This window comes from Ciconia boyciana, chromosome 5, assembly GCF_034638445.1.
Source record: "Ciconia boyciana chromosome 5, ASM3463844v1, whole genome shotgun sequence".
Taxonomy (NCBI): Eukaryota; Metazoa; Chordata; class Aves; order Ciconiiformes; family Ciconiidae; genus Ciconia; species Ciconia boyciana.
In genome coordinates, this window is record NC_132938.1 from 33998672 (window position 1) to 34024397 (window position 25726).

A 25726-nucleotide genomic window follows, 5' to 3' on the forward strand; every position below is an offset into this window, starting at 1 on the left:
CAAAATATTTTAAAAATGTACATAAAATACGGAAGCAAGATTTTGTATATCCACTTCCGTCAAAGCTTTAAAAAATTAATTGCTTTCTCCAGTCTTTTTTTTTTAATGGTTTAAGCTAACCATTACATTTACTGTTCAGGAATTTCGATTTTGGGTTTAGAAGTCAAGCAAAATTTAATGTTAGAAAACCAATGCAAATTTTTTACATGAATTCCAAAATCTTCTGGGTTTTGTGATAGCAATGTGTCTTGCCATGTCTCTAGCTACATGGAGATGGATGCCTACTTAATTTTTCCACGGGTGAGTGAGAATAAAGATTTCTAGAGAAAATGAGCCATAGTTCAAGAAATGGGAAATCCATTTCTGTCACTGAATTAACCAGTGCAAGGTGCCTAGCAACGTGGCTTCTCTTCTTAGCAAACTAATTTGCTGATGGAGTTGTAGCAGGCAGTTTTGAGATACTGTGGTGCCTAATTTCTAATGCTGCATGGCTTTCTCCCAGTGCAGAAGACTACCAGCAAGTGTGGGGTGAATTCCCCAGGCTTCTCTGGGTGTCCTTTCCATCCTGGACTTTCTCCTATCTTTTGTAACACAACTTTCTGTCCTCAGTCACTGTGTTTTGCAAGCACAGGCTGTTTAGCAGCATTGGCTACTGAATGTGCTGTTTCTGTTTCTGGCTGCCTGTGGCTTAGGGCAGCAGGGAATTATGTTTCTGGCTCAGGAAATTGGCTTCTACGTTGGCCAAAGTCCTGCGTATGTCCCAGCCTGATCCCTAATTCTGATGAGCACTGTCTGCAAGCTGCATAATGAAACAGAGAGGCTCTAATGATGTGATAGTCTGCTAGTACCGAACTGTAAAAGGCATCCTGACGCTTTAGCAGTGGAAGGCTGATTCTTAATGAAATTGGCCCCTGCGGTATCTCAAGCGAAGAGAGGTGTAACTTTTTAATGACTTCTTGAAGACAGGTCATGGTTTTATAATTGTCTCGGTCTCTGAATATATGGGAGTATCATTACATTCCTCTCTCAAAGGGTTTTACCCTATTTTCTCCCAGATTGTAGAAATTGCTTAACGGTTGGGATTGGCATGACCTTCGTGTTTATTTTAGTCATTGTAGACATAAATGCTTTTTACCCTTAATTTGACTACCAGTAAGTGAATTTGCAGCATTTAAGCTGGTATTTATTAATGACAGGATGCACCGTCTGACCTACTTTTCTGTGCGCTACCAGCAGTGAATATAACCCCTTGGAAGAGAAATGAGAAAACTGCCAGAAAGACTGGTATAAATGATTCACAGAAGACAATATGGTCAAATACTATTGAATAATATAGCAAAGCTGTATCACTGAATCTACTGAAAAATACAAAATTTGGTTTAAATAAATATCTCATGTGTGCTGTTCAGAAGGTGGAGAAAATAGCAAACGTTTCTTTGATCAAATTCAAAATCAGAAGGGTTTTTTGGTATTAGAAAATTATTTTCCATGCACTTAAATAGTGTGAATTTAGAACTATAAGCATCTTGTGGTTACCCTAAGAAGTCTTTGTATCATGGTTATTCTACAAATAGAGAAAGTTTAATATTTAAGAGAGAGTTTGATTTGTAAGGGCTTCCCCCCCCTTCCTGCTGGTCAATTCTGCCACATTTGTGCAAAAAAACCCCCACCAACCAAACCAAACCAAAAAAAAACCCCTTTATTTCCTCCCTGATCCTGTGGTATTGCAGATGCCTGTCCATTACTTTCCCACACATTTTACCTCCTTCAGGGAGCCTTCATCAAAGGTGATTTAAAAAGGCATGAGCAGAAGGAGTAGTACTTCACTTTGTGAAAAGCTGCAGATTATTGGATATCTTGCGTATTCCTCTGTGTTACCATCTGAGGGGATGTTAAGCAGTGCAGCCAGTCTCCTTGTAAACACCAGTTGCAGTAAGTGTGGAGAAGAAAGTTGGAAGATTGAAGATACTGGCATCTCTCTTCAGCCTTGCCTCTTCTACTTCAGTCTCTTACAGTGGTTGCAACTCAGGAGTGTATGAAATAACTCTGAGTTATAGTCAGGTGGTAAAAGAGATTAAAATGACAAGAGGTATCCAAAAAAACCTGGTTCTCACTCTGCTGGGATTAACTGGACATCTTTGGGCACTTATGTTTCAGCCGTCATGGTCTGCAGCTCCTGACTGTCAGGAACATTTGGCTTCCAAGCCAGATACCGCAAAAGCTGAAAAGATGGTCTGCCGAGCAGGTGCAGACTCTGAAGAGTGCATTTCATCCCAGAGGTGGACAGAAATTTTGGAAAGCTGTAGGCTTGCAGTCAGATAGAAATTATTAAATTTGTATTTATTAGTTGTATTGGTCCTTTACTTACAGACGTGTGGAAAAGTTAAGTCTCAAACACGTTAATTAATACATTTTATCCAAAGTTAAGGGGGGACAAAAGATGACAACTGCTTTCACAGCAATGTTCTACGCCATTCCCTTGTTAGGAGGGTAAAATACCACAAATCATTGTGAAAGGTTGGTTAAGTAGATTTTGGTTTGAAACTGGTGATTCTGCAATGTATGTTTGGCTATGGCTTTTTAATTAGCAGAGAGTAGTTATTCCAAGAGGACTGGCAAAATTTCTGCACACCTTGCTCGCCATACCAAGTGGAGAAAGAAAATCAGAATTTGATTTGTAGGCTAGTTTGTCCTAACCTGAGAGCTCCAGCACTTTAAAATTACACATCAGCTCTAAAGATATCTTTTGTTTTTTTCTGGTGGATGACTCTTTATTTACAATCTTACAGTTCTTGTGCATCATTGTACTGCAGCATCTCTGCTCCTCAGAGACAAATGTGTATACCTGCTCCCTCAGCTTCTCTCTAGCAGTTGTCTAGATGGATATTTAGCTTATCAAGCTCTGAAGATTTATCTTAGCTGAACTGGAAAACTGAGGGCAGAATAGAGTTTCCTTTATAGTGGCTTATGCAACTTCTGTGGTGTCTTTCTGATTTTTGTGAAGAACTTTATAAACATGGTTATTTACTGTTTTCCCTCAAGTAAGGTAGATGCTCATTTTGGTATACCTATACTCAAATCTCCATTTTAATAGACCTATTTTATAATTATAGAGTCATGGAATAATTAATGTTTGAGAGGACCTCAGTTCATCTAGTCCAACCTCCTAATCAAAGCAAGGTTAGGTGTGAGGTCAGGCCAGGTTGTTCAGGGTTTTATCCAGTTGAGACTTGAAAAGCTCCAGAGATGGAGACTGTACAACATGTCCGGGCAACTTGCTCCACTGGTGGACTGTTCTCATGGTGGAAAAGTTTTTTCTTGTATCAAATCTTGTATCAATCCCCTCATTTCAACTTATACCTACTGGCTCTTGTCCTCCCACCCTGTGCCATTGTGAAGAGCCCAGCTCCACCTCCTTGATGCCTCCCTGGAGGTCCTCTTAGGTCCTCCCAAAGCCATGTCTTCTCCAGGCTGAACAAGCCATAGCCGTGCAGCCTCTGCTCAGACGGTTAGTGATCCAGTCCCTACCAGCTTGGTCGCTCTCCCCTGGACTTGTGTGTTTGTTGTATTGGGGGGCCCAAAGCAATGTTCTGGATGTGGTCTAATGAGTGCTGCATAGAGGGGGATAATCCCTTCCCTTGATCAACTGGCCGTGCCCCTGCTAATGCAGCCCAGGAGGCTGGTGGCTCTCTCTGCTGCTTGGATGCTGCTGGCTCATGTTCAGCTTGCTGCCCACCAGCACCCCGGTGGCCTCTTCCACAGAGCTGCTCCAGCCCAGCTGTCCCCAGGCTGTATCGTTGCAGGGGGTTGTTTCTTTACAGGTACAGGACTTTGCCTCTGTCTTGGTTGAATTTCATAAGGGTCCTGTTGGCCCATTCCTCCAGCCTGTCTGGGTCCCTCTGGATGGCAGTCCTGCACATGAGCATATCAGCTGGTGTCTCCAGGGTGGTGTCATCCGTAAACTTGCTGAGTGTTCACTCTTCCAGAGCATTACTTAAGGTGTTGAGCAGCACTGGTCCCACGGTACATCCTTGCATTGTGCAAGATCTATTTAAATAGTGACTTTCACTCTATCAACAAGCCTAAGTTTAATACATCAAAGTAGGATGGCATGGCTGCTTGGCCTTTCAGTAGGAGTTGCCTTGTGCCTGCTGTTTGAAGACCAGCCTTGTGCAGCCATTTTTGTTAGGAAAACAAGAGCAGATCCATATAGCTACTGTCCTCTCACTCACAATTGTAGGTGCCAATATATTACAGTTTGTAGACTGCTTAATTAGGATGGATAAATGTGTGGTGGAGTGGTTTGGGTGGAAAGGGAAGAGTACCATGAGGTTTTGATCACTTGGGAGTTTCTGATCTCTCTGAGATATCTGTTGTGGGGTGGTTATTTTTTTTAAATAACATGACCGAGTGTGTTGGAATACAGGTGTAAGAAAAAGATTTATTCTCTTTCATAAATGCGGTGACTGATACATGATACCTGTGTACTGCACTCCATGCCTGACAAACTTGCGCCTTTCTCACTCTTACTATCCCCAAATCCTGTAATCCATGGGCAATTTCTTAAAGAAAATGCAGCTTTTGTCTACTTTCGATTTTTATGCCTTGGACATCTAAGGTATCACTGAGTATTGCTGGCAAAACCAGTTCTGAAGTCTGACACCTCCACCTCAAGAATAGAACATATATAAACAATAAAACCTGTACAACCACGGTTAAAGAAATAACTATTCTTCAGAGGTGGCTTTTCTTGGGTTAAACTCAGGCAACTTCAGATAGATGGAGGTGCTAGTTCTCAGGAACTGAGCCTGGGAATGGGAGCCAAAAAACCTTCTAAGCAATGTGCATTGTCTGTCTATTCTTGTGATGAATGTACACAGCATAAAAGCTTGATAGTGCGTGGCCTGAAGCTTATATCGTTTGATGATTACTCTTCCCTCTTTGGTTGAAAAACAAAAGTTTAAAATATTTAGTTACATCATTTGCTATTTAAACATAATTTTTACTCTTTCCTTTTTTCTCATTTTTCAGTGACAATGACAAATATTGGAGAAAAAGGTAAGATTTTTATTAGCTGTTTGTAAGTGGAATTCATATATCAGGGTAGTATAGTAGTTTACTAGTAGAATTGAGGTACAGATCTAACCTGTTTTAAATAAGTGTATTTTTTTTGTGTTCCTCAGCTCCTTTTGTTATCCTGCTGTTCCTGAATATTGCTTTAGCCATTCTAAATAGACATGAGAAAAATTAGAACTTTTTACTCCTCTTACTGGCTTTCTGAAGTGTCAACTAAAATAATCCTTATATTCTGTTTCTAAACATTTTTATTCATAACAAGGAAAGCTCTTGTACAACCAGGACTCCTACAGATGAGCAAGGTGTTTGTGCAGAATGCAACATAGTTAAATGGGAGGTGAATTTTTTCTGCAGTTTCTTTTTAGCCAGTGTCTTTGAAGAAACAGAATCCTTCAGATATGTAACCTTTCCAGAAGATAATAAAACTGCCTGATTAGCTGTCATTAGAGTTTCTACCCCAAGGCTGTAGAATGTTTAGATTGCTTTTCCAGATGCTATTTTAATACTACAGCACAACATGGAAGTGTAAAGTGTGGGGCTGCATAGCTTTCGGAGGAAGGGGTTGGGGCTTAGGAGACAAACTGTATGCTTTTTACTTTTGTGCAGTTCCAGCAGGTTTTATTAAGTCGTTGGCAACTCCCTCACTTAGAAAAAGTATTTCCCAATTAAGAAACATTTGCTTGAAAAACTTTTTTCAGTTCAGTGATCAGTGAGTGCGTATGAGTATCTGAGTGCATAAGCATATCTGCAAACTTCAGCACCTGCAGACTGAAATAATTTGTTTCTTGCTGCTCCATAGTCTGGGGGGACGGACGGACGGATGAGCGTGTTGTTAGGCATTGCTCACAAAGCACATTAGAATTGTCAGCAAAATGCATTGGGGATCATTAAATTTCCTTATTTTTAGCTGCGCAAAGTCTTGGTGAGCTTCAGCCAGTCAGGAGAAATCTACCCTGGCTGTACTTCTGCCCTAAGCATTTTTGGGGGTGAAAACTGGGCAAATGGGGCTCAGCCCTATTACAGGTTTCTGCAAATTTCCAGGCAACTCTAGCTATGCTAGCTATTTGTAAATGGGTTGCCTTCAAGCCAGGGATACATCATTTGGGGTTTTTTTCAGAAAAAGTGTAAAATAGAAGGATTTCTGCCCAGGGAGCTGCAGACAGCTCTTCTCTTTCTATCTCAAGGGAACTGAGGTTCTTATGTTGGACTCTCAACACCCACAGACCCAGTGGAGCAGCTGGGTAGCCCAGGGTCTCCTTTGCGGTGCAGGGAAACTGGTGGGTAGGTAACCAGGGAGAAGTCACTGGTTGGGACCTGTGCCAGGTTGGAGAGCTGAGGTGCAAGAGCAAACCAGAAGAGCTTACATCTTGTGCAGACTTTAAAGGAGAAACATGGAATAATGTCTTTAGGCTAAAATTTTGTCTTCTTCCAGTAGTGTTTTTTCTAATATATGAAAAAGGAATTTTCTTATCAGTCACAGTTACCATTATTCTCACAACAATAAAATACAGATGCAGATTCGTAAACACATGGTGCACAGAACTCATGTAACTTGCCCTACCTTGCCCTCGCTTTATGCCATGAATATACTGTTGTTTAAAAAAATATTGGTTTTGTTTGAGTAAATCAGGGTTTTTTAGAGTTGATAGAAATGTTCTGATAAAAATGTGGACTGTTCCTGCCAGATGCTTGTGCAATAACAAGATGGTCATTTAGTGTATTGTGCTTGATGTGGAGTCCAGTTCTATCACTTACTTATACCGATGGGATTTTTTTCGGTTTATAGACATGGCGTATGGCTGTTTTCCCCTGTCATCCCAAAAGCTTTGTACAGTGTTGGTCCTCAGATTTTGTTAGCTTTTTTAAATTATTTTTTAACTGCCTAGTGAATAAGAGTAAATATTTACTGTGTTGCTGCTTTTTTGAGTAAACAAACTTCAACACCAGAAACATTTATTCAGCGTTACTTTTGAGGCAAAATTACAAAAAACAAGAACATGCTGGGCTACTGTTCCTGCATTTATACACACCATCATGCATGTGTTATGGAAAATTCTCTAGCACTGAATAGCATTACATATATAAAAACATGGGCTAACCATACGAGGGCAATATTTCAGATTGTGTAGTGAAAGTACACCAGTTTCCCTTTATGATGTTTTTTGATGATCTTATGAATTTATAGAAGTTGTATAAAGACTGTTTGACCATGTAGCTTCCATATAACCTTGAGCTGTCTATGCTCTGAGTTCATCTGTACAGCAGGGAAACAATATTTTTCACTGTTGCTGTCCTAGCTGTCCTTTATTTGCTGTTTCTCTGCCTGAGGAAGAAAAATACAAGGAAATACTCTTTTTTGTGCATTAGAGCAAGTTAATCAGGGGATACAAGTTTTGGACATACTATTTATACTCCAGTGAATTGCTTAGTACAGTGAGAGCTTTTAAATGGAAAACCCTATCCATCCATGGCAGGCTCTTTGGAAAAGTTAATGTTACCTTCTGTATTCTAGTAAAACAACTCAGCATGGTAAATGTTGACTGGCATCTATTTAAAAAATCTAAGAATAAATCACTGGTTGTGAAGAATATAAAGTAGTGACGGGACATTTGAATTTAAAGAACCTGCAAGTTTTTAAAAACCACCCTACTGTCCTCCCTCCTAAAAATCTGGCAAAACAAATTACCTGGTTATGGTTACTGCTCAGGTATCGTATGCATATCCACTCCCCTCCTCTAGTCATTGTTTAGGTAGCTATACTTCCTTTGGGGGGGGGGGGGGTGTTTGAGTTTTTATTTGGGTTTTTTTGCATGGTAGCTGTCTCCCTGCACGGTCCCTGCTAAAAAGCAGAGACGCATCAGTGAAATAGGATTTAACAAATGCGTAAAGAGAGAGTTGCTTGCTAAATAATTACAGGGCTCTAATAGGCTATTAACCGTTCCCTTCAAACTTTTGTAACATATGTAGCCTGTATCGTGACTTTCCCCACACAGTCTGTATTTGTCTCATGTAAAGTTGCAGTGCAGTATTTTTGTTGCAAAGCTTTTGCAGAGCCTCTGTATTTACATCTGTTAGAGTAACTATCTGTGATACCTACAGCATCCGTTTGTAAGTACTATAGTATCACTGGTCTGTTTGTATTAATTCTGTTCCTTTTTGATTTTAGTTGTGTGCCTGGTTGCTTACCACATATTTTTCATGCTGTTCGTCTGGTCATATTGGAAAACAATCTTTACGCTACCAATGAATCCTTCAAAAGAAGTAAGATAAACTTAACTTTTTTGTTTCTGAAATAGCCTAGTCAAATGGCTGATTTTGTAGTATTTGAATAACTTAGACTCTGATCTCCTGTAGTTTTACACTGTGTAGAAGAATACAGATGGTATTCTTAATAGGGGTAAGTCAGATTGCAAACAGTGTAATGACCAAGACAAAAAAAATTACACCTTCTCTAAGTTTTAAAGGTTTTTTTAATACATTTAAAAAATTATATAGTATTTATGATATTAAGAAGAAAAAACCTTTCCACTTGAAAATTATGAGTTACTTGAACTAGCAGCTTAAATCTTTGCATGGGAATATAATACTTTTATGTGGGCAAAAAATTTATTTCCCTGTGTTTAAGACTTATATTGCCTGTCAGCGTCTGTCTGTTGTCCTCTGAATTAAAGCTTCTTCCCCATCTGTTTTGGTATGAAAGAACTTGGGGCTTGTGGTGTGAACGCACAACAGGTAAGCTGATGCTGGGAAGCCATGGCTGGCTAAGCAGGAAGGGAGCTAGTATAGAACAGCTGCATGGAAAAGAGGTCTGAGTAAATATATACCCCAAGTCTAAGTCCAGCTAGTACAGAAGTGTTAAAGAAGAAGGATCCAGTTGTCTTGGAGAACATTAAGATACAAAACCATGTTCAACATGATGTAGCCTCAAGATAATTGCTTTTAGTACAGTACTGGTTTTTTTATTTTAATTTCACATTCTTTCTAACATTTACCAAAAAAAAAAAAAAAAAAAAAAAGAGAAAACTGTCAATAGCCTTGATGAAAATCCTCCCCATGCAGCTTGGTACAACCAGCGCAACTTTTTGGCCTCTTCCATCCTGTCTTTATACAGAAACCCCACAGTCTCAGTAGGCGCTGTGTCACACAACCTCTGAGGTCAAGAAGAATCATGTTGTGGCTGCTCTGGAGTTTGACATATCCACAAAGCCAATACTTATTTCAGCATGGACTTGTAACTCTAGCTCCTATAGCTACCATGCCAACACAAAATAAATAGCTTGTGATTTCTACTGTCGCACAGAGGTTATTTTCTGAGTAGTTTTCATGCACTAATAAGATACGTAATTGTGGAAACAAGTAGATAATTCAAAGTAATTGGCATCTTCCTTGAATTTCACACTGCAGTCTTTACTACAGCTTGGGGTGGAGAGGAGTGAAATAAATTAAGAATCTATTTCATTTGGTAATTACATAGCAAAATATATGCATGTATATGGTGACTATAGTGATAATTAGAAGGGTTTTCAGATCACTGGGCTGATGCCAATAAAAGACTTCCAGAACATTTTGACAAATCCTTAGTAACTATAGTGGGATTCCAAAGCCATCATACAATGCTACTGGAGAACTTCAAATGGGATATTAAAAGTATTGAAGTTGCGTAATAGAAAGCAATGTGTAGTGTTTCTGTGTTCTTTGAATTTACACAATGTTGCTGGCAGTAAGTGACATCTTTGTTGTTCCATGTCTTTTTCCTAATCTACTAGAGCAGTATTTTAAAAATTTAATTAGGGTATTTTGTAATGTTAAGTTACAGCTTGGCTTCCAGGTTCTAGGATGAAGTCTGTAAATGTAAAAGGATGTATTTTCACCTTAACTGAACTGACTTATCAACTATAGCAAATACTCGTTTGAAGACTGAAAAACAGATAAAGCTTTTGCGTTTTGTTTCCATGAATACTGCAGCTGGTGCAAACCACACAGCCTGTATATTTCTTTTTAAGCTTATTTCAACTTTTTACACGTATGAAAAGCACTGAAGTTCTGTCTGCGGTTTCTCTTTAAGAGGCTTTGAGGGACTTCACTTTAGTGTGTGCCATTCTGTACCTGTGTGTGCCAGCTATATACAAGCGTTGCATGAAGGTGGGAGAGAAGATGGTTTCCCAGGCAGGAAGGTTTTATAGACTTAGGACTACTCTGAGAACCAATACAAAATGATGGAGCAATACCTCTATGATGTACATCAAACAGGAAGCATTAAAAAAAAAAAGTATTCTGAACCAAGTTTCTGCAGTGAGAGATCCTATATATCCCAATATAAATAAATTCCAGTGTTGGCAAGAGTGTATTCTTGCTAGGGAAAAAATGAAAGGTGGCCTGAGAAACTCAGCTAAACAGTGAACTTCCAGCTTCTCCTGGAAGATTGTGAGCTTTGTCAGCGTGGTGCCTTCTCTACAGAGGTGAGAATAAGCTCCTAATTGTATGTTTCTGTCTGCTTTCTTAGTTTTACATGCATCACTTTCATTCAGGAAAAAAATTAATATTATTGTAATGACTAGCCTTTCTGTAGACATAAATGCTATGCAGGGGGCTTCTGCTTCTAGTACAGGTTAGAGACAGCCACTCTTCCCACCAAATACAGATGTCTTTTCAGAGGTGATTTTCTATCCTATTTCTCTGATAGAGATACCAAAGACTTCGGCATCTGCCCGTTTCTAGAAGCTACAGTGACAAAGCTGACTATGTTGCTGTGTTGCAGAGGACTTCAGAGTGTAAGAAATTTGGACTACTTCATGTATACCATGCATCTCTCTCAGTAATTTTTACCCTCTCGGCTCTTACTAGAGCAATGTTTGTTATTGCCATTTTGGGCAGTGACAGAAGTTGTCCTTTTATGCAGGAAGATGTTAAGACATGGTTATTCTGTCACACAGGACACCCATCTCTTCCTTAGCCAGTCTCTGAAGTAAAAACACATCCTAACACCTGCGTGAAGAGAACAGCAACTGTCCAGTGGCAAAGAATAGAAGGGAAAATGCCAGACACCAGAAGAGAAATAAAGCTATCTTTTCTGCTATTACTAGTAGTGTTTTTTCTTTCAGTTAAAGACTGACATCCCTAGCTTATATTCACTAGCTAATATTTAGTATTACAGAAGTAAATTAACTGACCTTTCAAGGGAATGGTAAGCTCTTGATCCTCCTCTTGAAGAGTGTCCCTTATGACTTCTGGCAGCATTCAGCATTGCATCAATACCAAATCAGAAATAATTTTAATTTTGTCTTCAGTTGTCACAAACTAAATTAGTGGTCTTAGGAACACTGGGTTATTTGCTGTAATACCTTCTACGTGCTGCTAATCCATCTTTATATAATGACTATTTATTTCTCTTTACATCTCCACAGATACTTATTTAACTTGAAATTTGCTAACATATCTTTGATTTTAAAAATTATTCCAGTTTCATCTATCATATTCAGACAAGGAATCCCTAGAGAGGGAGCCTAGAGGTGAATCCCAGCAAGAAGTCTTAAGACGGGCAGCCAAGGATCTTCCTATCTATACACGGACAATGTCTGGAGGTAAATAAGTGTTCAGGAGACCACCGAAGGCAGGTGCCCAGATGTACTACCTAAACAAATTAAAAAAAAATTTCAAGGGTTTGGACTGTAGGGAAGAACTGTTTTTCATACTTCATAAAATAATAAAGTGACCCAAGAACTTAACTTTAATGTAGCTTTATGCAGCTACATTTATTCAGTGGAAAGATTGTTGGAAAGTAAATTGCTGTGTACAATTTAGGATTTTAAAGTGGGTTGACAATGCCTTGCTAAATGTTTGCAAACTGACATTTACAAATAGCTGGTAATACTAACAAACTGCAGAAGAGGCTGTAGCAGTCTTTAACTGCGTAGATTTCTTCTTTCATAGGTTAAAAAAAATTAAAAGGTAATAAATTAATCACTATCTGTATGTCATGTATAGCTAGATAGATCACAGTAAGAAACTGTTACTGTTTTACTTACTGGTTGTTCAGTTGCAAGAACAAAAGTTCTTCCAAACTAAGAGTTAATCTTAACCTCCCGATATTGTAAGTTTGTGAATGCTGGCTAGCTAAGCAAATCCAAGAGATAATCTCATACAGTAAATTAAAGCTGTTAGAATAATAGTTTAAAATAGCTATATTGTTGAACAGTCTTTAAAGGTTTTCCAGTCTAGTGAGGGTTTTGTGGGTTTTGTTGGTTCGTTGGTTGTTTTGCAGAGCTGAGGGGTTTGGAAGAAAAAACCCTGATTAGCATGATTAGCAGAGATTGCAAAAACTGAGCTTTTTGGGTTCACTCTGCTAGATTCAGCATTTCAAGTACTTAAAGAATGCTTCAGTATTTGCAACTGCTTCTGATCATGCTGAAATGCATTCCTGAGGGTTCTGCTGGGCTGAGCTGCTAGTATTTACTTCTGCGCAGACTTCAGGAATCAAAATGTGTAACTGTACATTGAGATCTAATCTTGGAACTTTTTTCTTTAGCAATCAGATACTGTGACAGATGCCATCTTGTAAAACCAGATCGTTGCCATCACTGTTCTGTATGCGACAAGTAAGACTATTTTAAATAAGTGGTTTTCTGAATAAATGGATTTTTTTTCTTGACAAAGACACTTTTATTTTTTTTTATGCATAGATTTTTCAGGTTTAATGTTTTAGCAGAGAAGCTTTTTTTATTCCTTTGATTTTTTTCAGGTTTAGTTTTTACTCATTTATTTATTTCTAAGGAATTCTGTAACTTTAATTCGTTTGATGGCGTTCTTGATGCCAACACAAATTACGTGGCCTTACACATTCTTTACATAATGGTTAAAAACTATGAATATTAATAAAGAACTTTCCTTAAGAATGTAACCAAAACTAGCTGATAAACAAAGATTTACTTCTTTTGTTAGAATCTGAGTAAAGATCACTACCCATCTCAATCTAATCATGATGTCACTTACATCTTATCCGAGGTAATAAACTTAATATCCTATTTTTCATTGGATAACTTGCAGGTTATTTTTATTTAAAGAAAGAAGCAACCAAGCATCCCCCATTTCTAACTGAAGCCGTAAAATAAAGTTTTTGTTTGTTTAACACCAAATAAAGTTCACTTCCGTATTCCCCAGAAGTCTAATTGCTTTCTAATTTAATCTTTCTTTCGGCTGTTCTTCTCTCTGACCTTTGTCCGGTTAGTGTGGATCTCTGTGTGTTTCTCCACTCTCGCCCCCAGTAATTTAAATTTCTAACTTTGAGAAGGGGCTTCCTCAAAGGTTGATTTATTCTTAGCTTTAAAGCTGTTCCAAATATTCTTCAGCTGATAATACATCAAACCTTCCAACGTGATTGTGAGGCAGAGAAGACTTTCCATTTTGTCCAGCAAAACAGCAGAGGCACTGAAAGAGGCAGAAAGAGAATCTTGGTTGTTTTGTATGGGATGGTGGTTGCGATGTAAGATAGGAACATTCTTGTGCCTGAGCAGGGTAGAGAAAAAGGGTGACCTGTGTTATCCTATGAAATGTGAGTGAAATTTGTAGAATGCCATTAGTTAATATATTTTGCAGAATACCTTAATTTTGTCCTTACCTTGACAAAATTCACTTGCTTCAATTATATCTGATTTTCTTGTGCATGTTTTATTATGGAGAGTGATTAATTGCAAAAATGTTTGGGATTTTTCATGCAAGGTAAGTTCTTAAAAACGTCCTGTCCATCTGCCTATATTTCTATAAAAGCAAATCATGTACTTGGAAATATATTTAGTTGCATCACTAAGTATATAATAATTGAATTAGCCCAGTCTCTAAGTCTCTGTCAGAGAATAAACAATAGTTGAAAAACCTATTCAGAATGAGAACCAAATCCTAAAGCTGAAGTTCTAGATTGCATTTTCTTAAATCAGTAGCCCTTGACAGAACAAGCGTTTTGAGTTTGGGTTACCTACAGTTTACTTGGAGGTAAACTGTATTATGTGAATTTAAATACACATCTTTGTTAAATAGACTAGGTAACCAACAGTCTATATGGGTAATTCTTAATCTGTATGTGAATAATTTAAATCTGCCACCTAACTAACTGTGCTTCTGACTTTTGTTTTTCTTTTGCCTTTTGCGATGCTTGGAATTCTGTTGGGCTTTTTAAGATGCATTTTGAAAATGGATCATCATTGCCCTTGGTGAGTATACTATTGGCTTTCTTTTCTTACTTTCTGATTTGGTAAAATAAACTCTTGAGGGGCCTGTCATGAAGGTGATGCTTCACTATTCCTAGAGTTAGATCCTTATGTGAAGTTACTGGTCTTGCAGGACCATTGGAGTTATTTACTGTATGTCCTCTTTTCCTAGTTGTGAGATGTGGAAAGAAGTTCATATATCAATTTTCTTAGACCTCTGAGTTGGGTAACTCCACGTTTTTACAGTTAGGATGAGGTAGACTTCTGGTCAGTAAGAAAACTTTTAAGAATTGCATCTTTTCTTCATGGACTTTGAGTTTGACTGTTACTGTGGCTTAGTTGCATTGAATGATGAAATACTACCCTAGGTTAAAAACCAAAGGGAAAGGCTGTGCCTTGTTCCCCTCACTGAAGCTCCCAGGACAGGAAACAGCAAGTTAGCTCTTTTAGTTTTATGGGTTCTTTGTTTTCTTTCATTTTTTCTCCCCTCTCCCTCCCACGCTCCCTCCTTTTGCTGCCGTGTCAGCCTGCACAGTGGTTTTGTTTTCCTGTCTTTTCTCAGCAGCCCTTGGAACCAGTGGGTAGACAGGATGTGTAATTAATTTTATGTCAGTTTGACAGGTATCTCATGGAAATAATTAAAGATAATTGTTTAGTAAGGTCCAAGTTAAGAGGATTGAGTGGTAGATGGCAGTTCTTCACCACATGAAATTGATCAGAAAAAAACAATCTCCTGCATTGGACAAACTGAATGGTTCTAAGCAGATGGTTGGACCTTCTTAAATCAAATCCCTGGGCAGAGGAGACTCTGTCCTGGGAGAGGAAGGGGTGCTGGGCTCCTCCTGTTTGTCTTGGTTCTGACTACAGCCTCTGACACAATGCAGCATGATTCAAGAATCTCCCCTTATTTTGCAGGTGCATGGTAGGTACAATTGAAAGAAATATTTAACAATATAGAGTTACTTCCTACATATTTTTTTGCTGTAGGGATATCAGCATGTGAAACTTGATGATGCTTGGCGTTAGTAGTGTGCTTCTTAAAAAACAAACAAACAAACCCAAAAAACCCACACAAACAGATAAAACTGTTGAATGCAGAACAAATTTCTTCTAAGAAAAAAGAGTGTTTCCTTTTTTTCAGCCTTCTTATAGCTGTCTTGTAGAAGGCTATAAGAAAAATAGCTGTCAGGCTATTCCTGACAAAATATCAGTGAAAAGTCTCAATATTACTGTTATTATTCAGTATTATACGCACTTCTCATAAGCTTTATGGTCGGTCTGGGATTTTTTGAGTTGCCCTGCCTTAGGATAGTACATGAAAAAGTTCTTCATGTAAACTTCAATTTCAGAATAAAAATCCATTGCTTCAAATAACAAATCATAAACTGAGCACTTAAGTGTTGTGTAAAGGGGCAGTGAAGTTGTATTTCACTAGGGCATAGACTTCTAGAAAAATAAACTCCATTTTCCTCTCGGTAGCTTTTGCTTATTTTACCTGTTTGCAGACTCTTTGTATCCAAACAACATAAACATACCCAGTTTGAGAGAGTATTTACATTGCTGATTGTTTTTAATCTAATAAGCAACGGGTGCAAAAAGAAAAAATAGAAATGGAAAAGGTACTTGAAAGACATGTAATGCTTCTTGATGGAAAATTGTGCCTTTTGTACTCCAAGTAACAGAAATGCACTAGAACAAGAGGTATTGTCTTGTCTTATTTTTCCTAAGTTGAGTGGGTGTCCACAGTTCCTTGCTAACCCTGCAAAAATTAGCTATGGGGAAGTGACAGGAGAGTTTTGAAATATCGCACAGCTACTGATCAAACTTTATAGTTTCCTTTAAAGACCCATGTTCAAGGGGGCTTTGGGAAATATCACACGGCTATTTTACCAACAAAAGTAAGGGTGCAACTCAGTACAATGGGTGGGTTTTAGCCCCCCTGAAAACATCATTAGGTACTGCTTTGCTTTTTGAGTTGGGATTTTTTGGTGGGAGCAAGTTTGGTGGGAAAGAACTTGTGTGATGCTTAGGGAGAGCAGGGAAACAGTAATGGGAATTACTATTTTAATATTCTGCTAGGAGAAGGATTTCTGGAGAGAGGGCAGGTAAAAATAACCAAGGGAAAGTAAGATGAAGCATTTGGAAGGCAGAGGTAGTCAGATGGTAGTCATGTCCTAGCCCCAGGTCAGCTGTTTTCTACTTTTGGGGAGACTTTATTTTGGCTATCACTCCTGCACTAATGGCAGTGCAGTGATAAACGGAAATATTTAATACTAATTGCCCTCTGACTACTCCAAAAGGTTTAAGTGATGCAGAAATAAAAGCAAAGTGATGCAGAAATAAAAGCATTAGTGGTTTCTATGCTAGTGCTCCTGCTACTCATACTATAGATGGAGCCGCAGGCAGGAATGAGATAGCTTGAGGCACCAAAAATATAACCTGTATGTAACAACTCTAATATTAACAAGGTGCATTAGCAACACCTTAGGAACCATTTGAAACATCTCTCGTCTGTCTTTTGAGTCATCTGAAAAGAATTTAGCATCTCCTTAATTCTGTGATGCTTTTTGTTAGCTGAGCTGCATCACCTTCAGTGCCTTGTAAGTTATTTCTTTGCTTGGCATTTTCAGTAAACTAGCTCTTGAGATGGAAGGGATATCTCTTCTTTTTGTACTTCAAAATTAATTGTTTTTAAACGTTATCTGTAATCCAGATTTTAGCCTGGCATGTTCTTTTGTATGAATGTTTCACTGCAGTTGCACACCATTATTTAGCAAGTTGTCTGTACATTTGTCAGTTTTACTCTTCCTCAAAATGTTAGACTTTAAATCTAACCACCATTCTTGGGTCTTATGATCTGATACTACATGTTCAAATAGCATAAGTACAAAACCTTGGTGTTTACTTTCTCTTTAATCTTTTGATGAACTATTCTCTTCCAGTAAGACCTCCTCAGTCTGGGACTTTGTCAAGACCGCGGGGAGTGGGATAATTTATGAATGTTTTTTTTAAATGTGTGTACTGTATGCATAGTGCAAAAGAACAATGAGAAAGAAATCTGTCTTTGATTCAAGAAATTTCATCTCTGGTGAATAACATTTCACTTGATATTTCTTTTCTCACTACACAGCGTCATAAAGTAAAAACTGTCATAAAAGAAATACTATGAAAGTAAAGCAGGGTTATTATAGAAACCTTGCATCTGAATTGCTTGCAGTTTATCATGGAATTGCTAACTTTGACATATCTAATGGAGAAGACACTTCACTGTGGAGAATTGTAAATTTACTTTCCAGTAAGAGTCATGATGAGCTTAGAAACACATCTTCTGTTTTGTTTGTTTTTTTTTTTTTTAATTAGAACAATCTCTTGTGAGTCCCTCTTAATTGTAGTTTAGATGCTTAGCTATTGCTGCATGTTTAAATGGTGATGCTAAATTTAATGTTTAGCCTAGGTGGCATGTTTTGTAAAAACAAAAACAATAACAAAACAAAGAAACCCCCTATCCACCCTGAGGGAGGATAACAGTAGTGTACAGTGAAAGCTTATTTGGTATTTTAAGATTTTGCCCTATTCTGCTTACTGGGTATACTGCCATTACCATCACTGTCTCCCTGACGAAGAGAATAGTTGCAATAACTAGTCCTGTACTTCTAGAAGAAGCTGAAGTTGAGACTTGCCACGCCTTCTTATTTTTTGAGAATTATTTTTCAACATACAAGACTTTCATGAATGTAGTCTTCTCTTAATTAGCTGATCTTTCTGACGGCAATATCAATTAGTAAAAGAAGGTATATGGAATTTTTTTTTTTTTTTAACTCATGTGGAGAGTTACGTCAAAGTTGGCAGTGCAGTGGTAACTTCGGTTAGTTTCTTAATGCAACCAAATAAAAGAAAGGAAGCTGCTTACCAATAAACTGCCCATGGGCAGCACTCCAGTATTTTTCATTTGGTGGATGTGACATCATTACCTGTTTAATAGAGCTCTAAAATTCATAATACTTGATATATTGCCTCTAATGAGAAGCTGCGATGGTACTAAATGTACCCTCATCGTGTCTCTCTGATGATAGTGTATACTAGTTGCTCATTATCCTGTATAAATTCTTTAAAAATGGGAAACAGGTGAACTTGAAGCCCATAAGTAAAAATGTTAAAATGAGATTTATTTGAACATTTGAACGTGTATTTAAATGTTCCTAATCTTTTTTATTTGCTGTCACGTTGTCATTGATATGGAGTATTTTCTGTTTACTCAACACTAGTATTTCCCTCATTATTTTATATAAATGTAAATATTTTTAGGGATCTCTTGTGAATACTCTTAAGTTTGAGAATCTTACTAATAAAGTTTACACTAATATGTAGTATGATTAATGAAGGAGGATGTGGATTAAATGAGACTGCTTTTATTCTGACAAAATTCAATCGAGATTCAAAATCTTGGCTTGTAACTGTCCCAGTTGTTATGTGCAGTATGCCTAATGGTAAAACATGGATACTTAAACTTACCTGCAAACTAAAAAAGTAATTATAACTGCGATCACGTTTACATTGGATGTGCTGGGAACAGATTTCATGCCATAAGTCAAAACTGAATTTCAGTAAACTTTTGAAAGTGGTGTTAACCTGGTAAAGTTCTTTGGGTTTGTTGTTGTTGCTTTGGTTAGAATTTCTACACTAATTTAGGAGTTGAAGCTAAATACATTTCAGTAGCTTGAGGCATCACAGATAGGAAGTAAAACTCTGTTTACATACCGATATTAACTTTTTTAGAGTAAATTAGTTTAATTCTAAATTGGATGAAAGCAAAGAATACAACTTTCTTTACATTCCTTTTTTATTTTTACTTTTTTTTATCAGGGTGAACAACTGTGTAGGATTCTCCAATTACAAATTTTTTCTTCTCTTCTTGGCTTACTCTCTACTGTATTGCCTTTTCATTGCTGCAACGGATTTACAGTATTTTATCAAGTTTTGGACAGTAAGTACTCTAATATACATACTGTCTTTAAGCGTATGAAGTCAGCACTGTGCAAGAAGTCTAAGATTCGAGGCTTTACATTGTAATCTAGTATCTCCTAATACAAAGTACAAAAGTTATCTAATAATCATATCCCTCTATTTTTTTCTATTTATCATAGTTTATGAAGTTTCACGTATTCCTACATTATTTTGAAGCTGCGTAGAACAAGTATTCAATTATTAATTATTTAGAAAATAGTTTACAAGGGAATTTATATTATATGTAGGTTTTGTTAACTTCTTTTAATGCTGTGCTATGGAAAGGCTTCAGGGACGTTTTGTAGTATTTTAGTTATGATTATCTGGGTTCACAACTTAGGATATTACCTTCTTAGATTTGCAGTATTTATGCTATATATAACTATTCTGAAAAGGCTAATTAAACAAGACAATTTTTGTAAAGATAAATTATTCTCCTCCAAAAGACACTTCAAAGTTCAGCTCCAAATTGCAGGTTCTTGTTGTCAGTATTTATACTTTCTCAAGAAAGGGCCCATTTCTTTCACTTAGGTGCTGTCAACAACCTAATTGCACAGCCATCCATACATAGAAGGTGTATAATTCATTTATTCAGACTCTCGTTGCATGGTACATTTGTGTCTGCACTGACTTTGATTTGGCTGAATAGAGGATTATTAAGAATCAAATTAAACAGCTATTTCCCCAATTCTAACAGCATAATTTTTTTTTATTTTTAGAATGGCCTTCCTGATACTCAAGCCAAGTTCCACATCATGTTTTTATTCTTTGCTGCAGCTATGTTTTCTGTCAGTCTGTCTTCTCTCTTTGGATATCATTGTTGGCTTGTCAGCAAGAATAAGTCTACATTAGGTGAGTGGATTTAATGCTTCTGTGTTTGACAGCAAAAAAATAAATAATAGATGTATACTATATGTATGAGGGTAATGGAAAAAGTGCGCAATCCTATACAGGGTCCTTGGATCCTGGTTAGAAGTGGCTGGGTCTGGCAATGTCCAGTACTGACTCCCCAGTTCTGCTGCTCCCTGGAAATTCTGACTCTTATCCTCCTGCCCCAAGGAGGAAACTGAATAAATTAAAAAAAAAAAAAAATTGAGATCACGTTGTAATAAACGTTAGATGCACTAATGCAGGCTCACACAAGTGCTTCTTGTTTGGCATTCCCAGCCCCCAGGTCAGAGTCCTCTGATGTGGTGCGTCAGTCAGGGCAGTGGCTCCAGTGCTTCGTTCCCACCCGTGCCCCCTGCAGAATCAAAGTTCCTCTGTTAAATTCGGCTATAATTCTGTTTAAAAGCTCTGAAAGGCATAGTTATTAATTCCAAAACTTTGCCTGTAGTGGAGGCAAGGAGAGAAAAAAAAAATCTGGAAGGCAGGCTGATTGTGGCCCTAGTGGTGTTGGTTTTGATCACCATGAATGAGCCACCACAAAGAGCCAATGTCAGAGAATGATCTGATACAGAAGAACAGACTTTAAGGCAGTGCTTCTATATTTAGTAGTAAATGAACACGGAGATCTGAAGGGCGGTTTCACAGTTGTGAGTCCTGTCTACCACATAATTGTAAATGCATAGAAAGGACTCTGTGTTATGAGTTAATTTTAAAAACCTCAAAGAAGGTGGCCTGTGCCTCTACTATGGGAGCGTATATATAACTGCATTGAATATCAGTGTTAAACCAGGATTTCCCACCACCTGGATGCATGTTTGTCTCGTTACAAATCTTAAAAAATAAATAAATAAAAGGAGGTGCAGAAGATTTGAGTGCCTGTTCTATACTATGTCCTGGACTGTAATAATACTAATTTGCAATATATTAATTAAAGTTTCTAACTCTAAATGCTTTTCTGTTTATGTAAGCTGAACTGGAGTAAGCCAATGAATTTATCTGTTTTTTCCAGTTCTCTTCAGATTTACTAATCTGTAGATGATTAATGGAAACCTTTGAATATATATCATTCGAAGAAAGCTTGTTTACTTCAAGATTTCTCTAGGGTTTGTGGGTTTCTTCAGTATTCTGAAAAATCATCTACTTAGAAATTAGTATCAGAAAAAATTTGGTCAATCTAGCTATAAGTGGAGAAAAGTTTTATTAATGATGCTTAAATGAACAGAAATAATTAAGTATTGTGTTTATAAACTGTTCTTACCATTTTAGTGCAAATAAAATTTGTTCAAAAGTAACCATAATGCAGTACACTTCTAATTCAATATTTCATGGCTTTAGAACAAATTGAATTCCATGCAGGTAATATACCATGTTTTCTGTACCTTAAGCTACTCAGAAAGATCAGTTTGTCTCTTCTTCCCATTTTACTTTGGGAAATTGCTCAATATGTGAAACCCTGAACATGCCGTAGTTTGGTGATGTGACCATGACAGCTTTAAGTGTGATTGTGCTTAAATCATCCTGGGAGCTCTTTTCCTAGCCTAACATGGGCATCTAAAAGGGTATCTCTATTTTCCCTTCTCCCTTCTTTAAAACATCTTGTAAGATATGCATACTACATGTTGAAGGTCATTTCTAGCAGTTCATAGCTAAGGATTTACTGCAGAAGGACAATCTCTGCATGGTTCCAGCATGGTTTGTGTGAGCTGTACTGTCAGGATATCAGAACATAGTTTGCCTACTATATATAGCCAATTAAAGGAATTAAATGGCTATCAGTCACTTGGTGGAAAGTGAATGAGTTTTCTGCTTCAGGCACTTTGCAACACTTGAAGCTATATGTAGCGCTCTTCTCCAGAAATTTAGGTTGGACATCTGGGTCTATGAGTAAAGTGCTTGCCTTACGCAGCTGTGAAAACACACAACATTTTCATACCCCAGGGTGTGATAAGCTAGTCTTACTACTGAATTGGGTTAAGCTTTTCTTCCTTTCCATTACTCTTTCTGTATTAAACCCTTTGTTTAGGTTTTTCTTTCTTGAACACTCTTTGTATTATAGTCACATGCTGAAATCTTCATATAACATATCACTCCTTAAAAAGTGAGTTCCTCACTCTTCCTTGCCTTGATTAGGGAGGAGGGTGGAGGAGACTTTCACCCTTCCTCAGCCAGAGGACTTCCTCTGCACGCACAGTGACTCTGTAGCACTGACTTTGGCTTTCGTGAGTGGACTAGCTTTGTCAGACATTTGGGCAGCACAACCTTTCCTCTTGAATGATGGTATCATCAGTGCAATTGCCTAAATACTGGTGTGAAACTTAAATGTGCTATCTTGTGAAGAAATCTAATAATTTTTTTTTCTTTTAAGAGGTATTCAGAGCTCCCATATTTCGTCATAGAACAGACAAGAATGGCTTTAGCTTGGGCTTCAGCAAAAACCTCAGGCAGGTGTTTGGTGATGAGAAGAAATACTGGTTACTGCCTGTGTTTTCAAGGTATGCTCAGTTTTTAATGCTTCATTTGTTTAAAATGTTGAATAATTAGGATCCACAGGGTTTGGGGAGGGTGGTTAGTTTTTTGAAATAAGATACAGTAATAGTCACTTTAGAAAAAACAGTTCTTCGAAGGTTTTTTTGTATATATGACACTAATTCTGAATTTTTCAGTCTAGGGGATGGTTGCTCCTTCCCAACTTGCCTTGTTAATCAGGATCCCGAGCAAGCTTCCACACCTGGTGGTCTTAATTCAACATCCAAAAAGTAATCTGCTTTTTGTTACTCATTTCAAATAGTTGATATTCTTTTTTTTCCTGTGCACATATAAATAGAACCATGTATAAGACACTTACAAGTGGTAATCAAATGAAGAGTGTCCTGTGAATAAATACAAGTCAGATTTGAAACAGCTAAGTTGTAATTCAGCCAATCCTCAGACTTATAATTAAATTTATGGAAATAAGTTTGTCTCAGTTCAGTGGCATCCCAGGACCTGAATTTTCCATGCCTGCCTAAACGGTATCCATAACATTCTGTTCTGCACATGTATCAGACAGTTAAGTCGGTCTGCCTGTGATACAGATGCATTACCTTGCAAGGCTTTTGAGGGAGGCCTGCTTCTTCGTATCTGGTGAAAAGATGCTTCGCATAAGGGCACTTGTGCTGAAGGACAAGAAGCTGCGTATTAAATGCACGTGTTTTATTTCTGCTGATAATAAGATACATTTTCTTAATCCTTATCCTTCTTAGCCGTGACATCTTTAAAGTGTGAAAAGTATGCAGATGTTCCTTAAACTAAATAAGTATAATAGCTTAGTATTTCACATTGTAACTCTTTAGCAACATTTATGTAATGAAGTGTGTGATAAGTATAGTAGACTTGAATATGTGGCTAAGAAATTATAATGGAATAGTATTGACAATCTTTTACTCATAAAAGAAATACATTACGTTTCAGGTAGCTGTTTATTGACGTTTTAAATCTTACTGCAGTGATTCAAACTTATATGAGGCAAGAGATTTTGGAGGTGTTCTCTCCACTATTTATTATGTCAGGTTTGTTACAGTGGGAGTGAATATGGATAGAGTGCATTTGGAATTGAAGTACGTGTCTTAATATATAATACCTGTCAAAGAAGAAATCAGAATGTTTCCCTGTTCTGTGCTAGGGAGTTGCCTTTTAGATTGCGCTTGCCTCCGTGACAACTACAATGTAATGTATGTAATGATAAAAGTTTAGTGATTCATCAGAAAAGAAGTGAGGTAAGGTAGGGAAGATACTGCCTACGACAAACTGTTTGTAATGTGTGGTGAGATAATGAAAAATTACTGCAGTTTACTACAATGTTCTTTTTATTGGCATTACAGTGAGAACCACCTGTTTCCTGCAAAGCCGTTGCGTGATTCCCAGAGCCACCTTCTTACGGATACGCTGTCTTGGTCAGAAACTAGTGGAAAGGCTGAAAAGGGCAAAGTTGGTAAGGAATTTATTTATGCTGCAATGATTCGTTTTGTAATAAACTAGTTTTGGAGGATATAGTGTAAAAATGACCAAGGTCACTTGGTTTTTGTATTCATGAACCAAAATTCATGAAGCTTATTTAAAATGCATGTTTGTAGGAAATTCCATTTATCGAGCTGCTGTGCCCTTCCCAATTAAACCTGACCTGTTACTGAGAACGCTAACACTAGTAGGTGCTAATTATCTTTTAGGCTGAGCCTGATAATTCTTTTGGGAACAAATTGCTTATATCAGAATATGACGCCTTGATGCAATTAGTGAAAAGCCGTGTAATGGATGCAGGACAGGAATAGACTTGGTAATAGTGGAATGACATTAAGATGATTAATAATTAAAGGCTGTATTATTTGCTGAAAGAGACATGAGTCCTTTTCCTGTGGAAACACAATTTTTTGTCTTTAAGGTATGAGCAATCCTGCATTAACCATGGAAAATGAAACCTAGTTTCCCTTAAAAGAAAAATCTGAATATATAAGGAAAGGTATGTTAATATTCTGCGTACTTAATATGCTATTCCATGATTCCTTACCACTTGAAGAATGCACAAAAGAAAATTACTAAAGCAATTCCTATCTGTTTTCTTTAAAGTCTTTTTATCATGAGGTAGTAGCACATGAATTCATAGTTTTAAACTAAACCTCTGATTTCTTGATGTGTCATGTTTTCAAAATATTGTTTAGCCTTTACATCCATTGCTTTTAGGTAGTATTCCAAAATATTATTATTGTTATTATTATCATTCCCTTTCTCTAGAAAGATAATGAAATTGTGACTATTCAAGCTGTCCAGCAGATCTTTGTAAAGCTAAGTTTGAAATGTAGTTAGTTCTTAACACTGAATGCAAAGATCGTAGCTTGGCCTACTAAAGCAGGTAAAGGTCTATCAGATAATGAAAGAAAAATAGATTTATTCTAATATGTAAAACTATCAGCAGCTTGTTCTTCTATGCCAGATACTGAGCATCCTGTTCAATAATTTTAAAAGTGCTGCCTACTGAAGACAAAAGGTGTCCATATGACTTCCTGAGCATTTAGTCACCTATTGTCAAAAACAGCTGAGATTTTTTTTTTTTTTTTTATTTCTTGCATTGAAATCTTGCAACATAGACTTCTTAGAACACAGGTTTGAGAAGCAAATCTCAATGGTAGTAATTCATAGTAAATGTAGTCATGTCAATAGTAAATTCTGTTACATACGTAAGAGGAAGAGACCTTAATAATTGGGTTGGGGATGATGAACACAATCAATCATCGTATTCACTTTAGTATTTGAAGATTTCTAACCCCACCAAAGCTTACGGAAATCAGCTATTTCATATTTAAAGCCAGATAAAAAAATTTGACTCCAACCCTAAGAATTTCAGCATACCAAATAATTTAACAATTTTCCAACAACATTAGAGGAGTCGTTCCAGCAAGGTCATTTTGATCTCTGTTATTGGAAGCACCCTTTCAGTCATCCTGAAAAAGTGTCTCAAGTGGGTGTCCTTCCTTTGTGTATGACGTGACTCCTGGACATGCTGTCACAGCTGTCAGGCTGCTCTC

The 25726-nt window shown here is 37.3% G+C and overlaps 1 protein-coding gene across 1 annotated transcript in view; it reads left to right on the top strand.

Annotated features, from left to right (window-relative positions):
- The window catches only part of ZDHHC2 (zDHHC palmitoyltransferase 2), a 37197-nt gene that overhangs the window by 5938 nt on the left and 5533 nt on the right, over positions 1–25726 (top strand). The window contains exons 2-12 of the mRNA XM_072861872.1: positions 5032–5058; positions 8243–8337; positions 11537–11657; positions 12602–12671; positions 14247–14279; positions 19140–19260; positions 20000–20132; positions 22534–22660; positions 22832–22924; positions 24029–24138; positions 24586–24663. Coding sequence (XP_072717973.1) covers positions 5032–5058; positions 8243–8337; positions 11537–11657; positions 12602–12671; positions 14247–14279; positions 19140–19260; positions 20000–20132; positions 22534–22660; positions 22832–22924; positions 24029–24138; positions 24586–24626 — 971 coding nt within the window. The 3' untranslated portion in view covers positions 24627–24663. The remainder of the gene's footprint in view (positions 1–5031; positions 5059–8242; positions 8338–11536; positions 11658–12601; positions 12672–14246; positions 14280–19139; positions 19261–19999; positions 20133–22533; positions 22661–22831; positions 22925–24028; positions 24139–24585; positions 24664–25726) is intronic.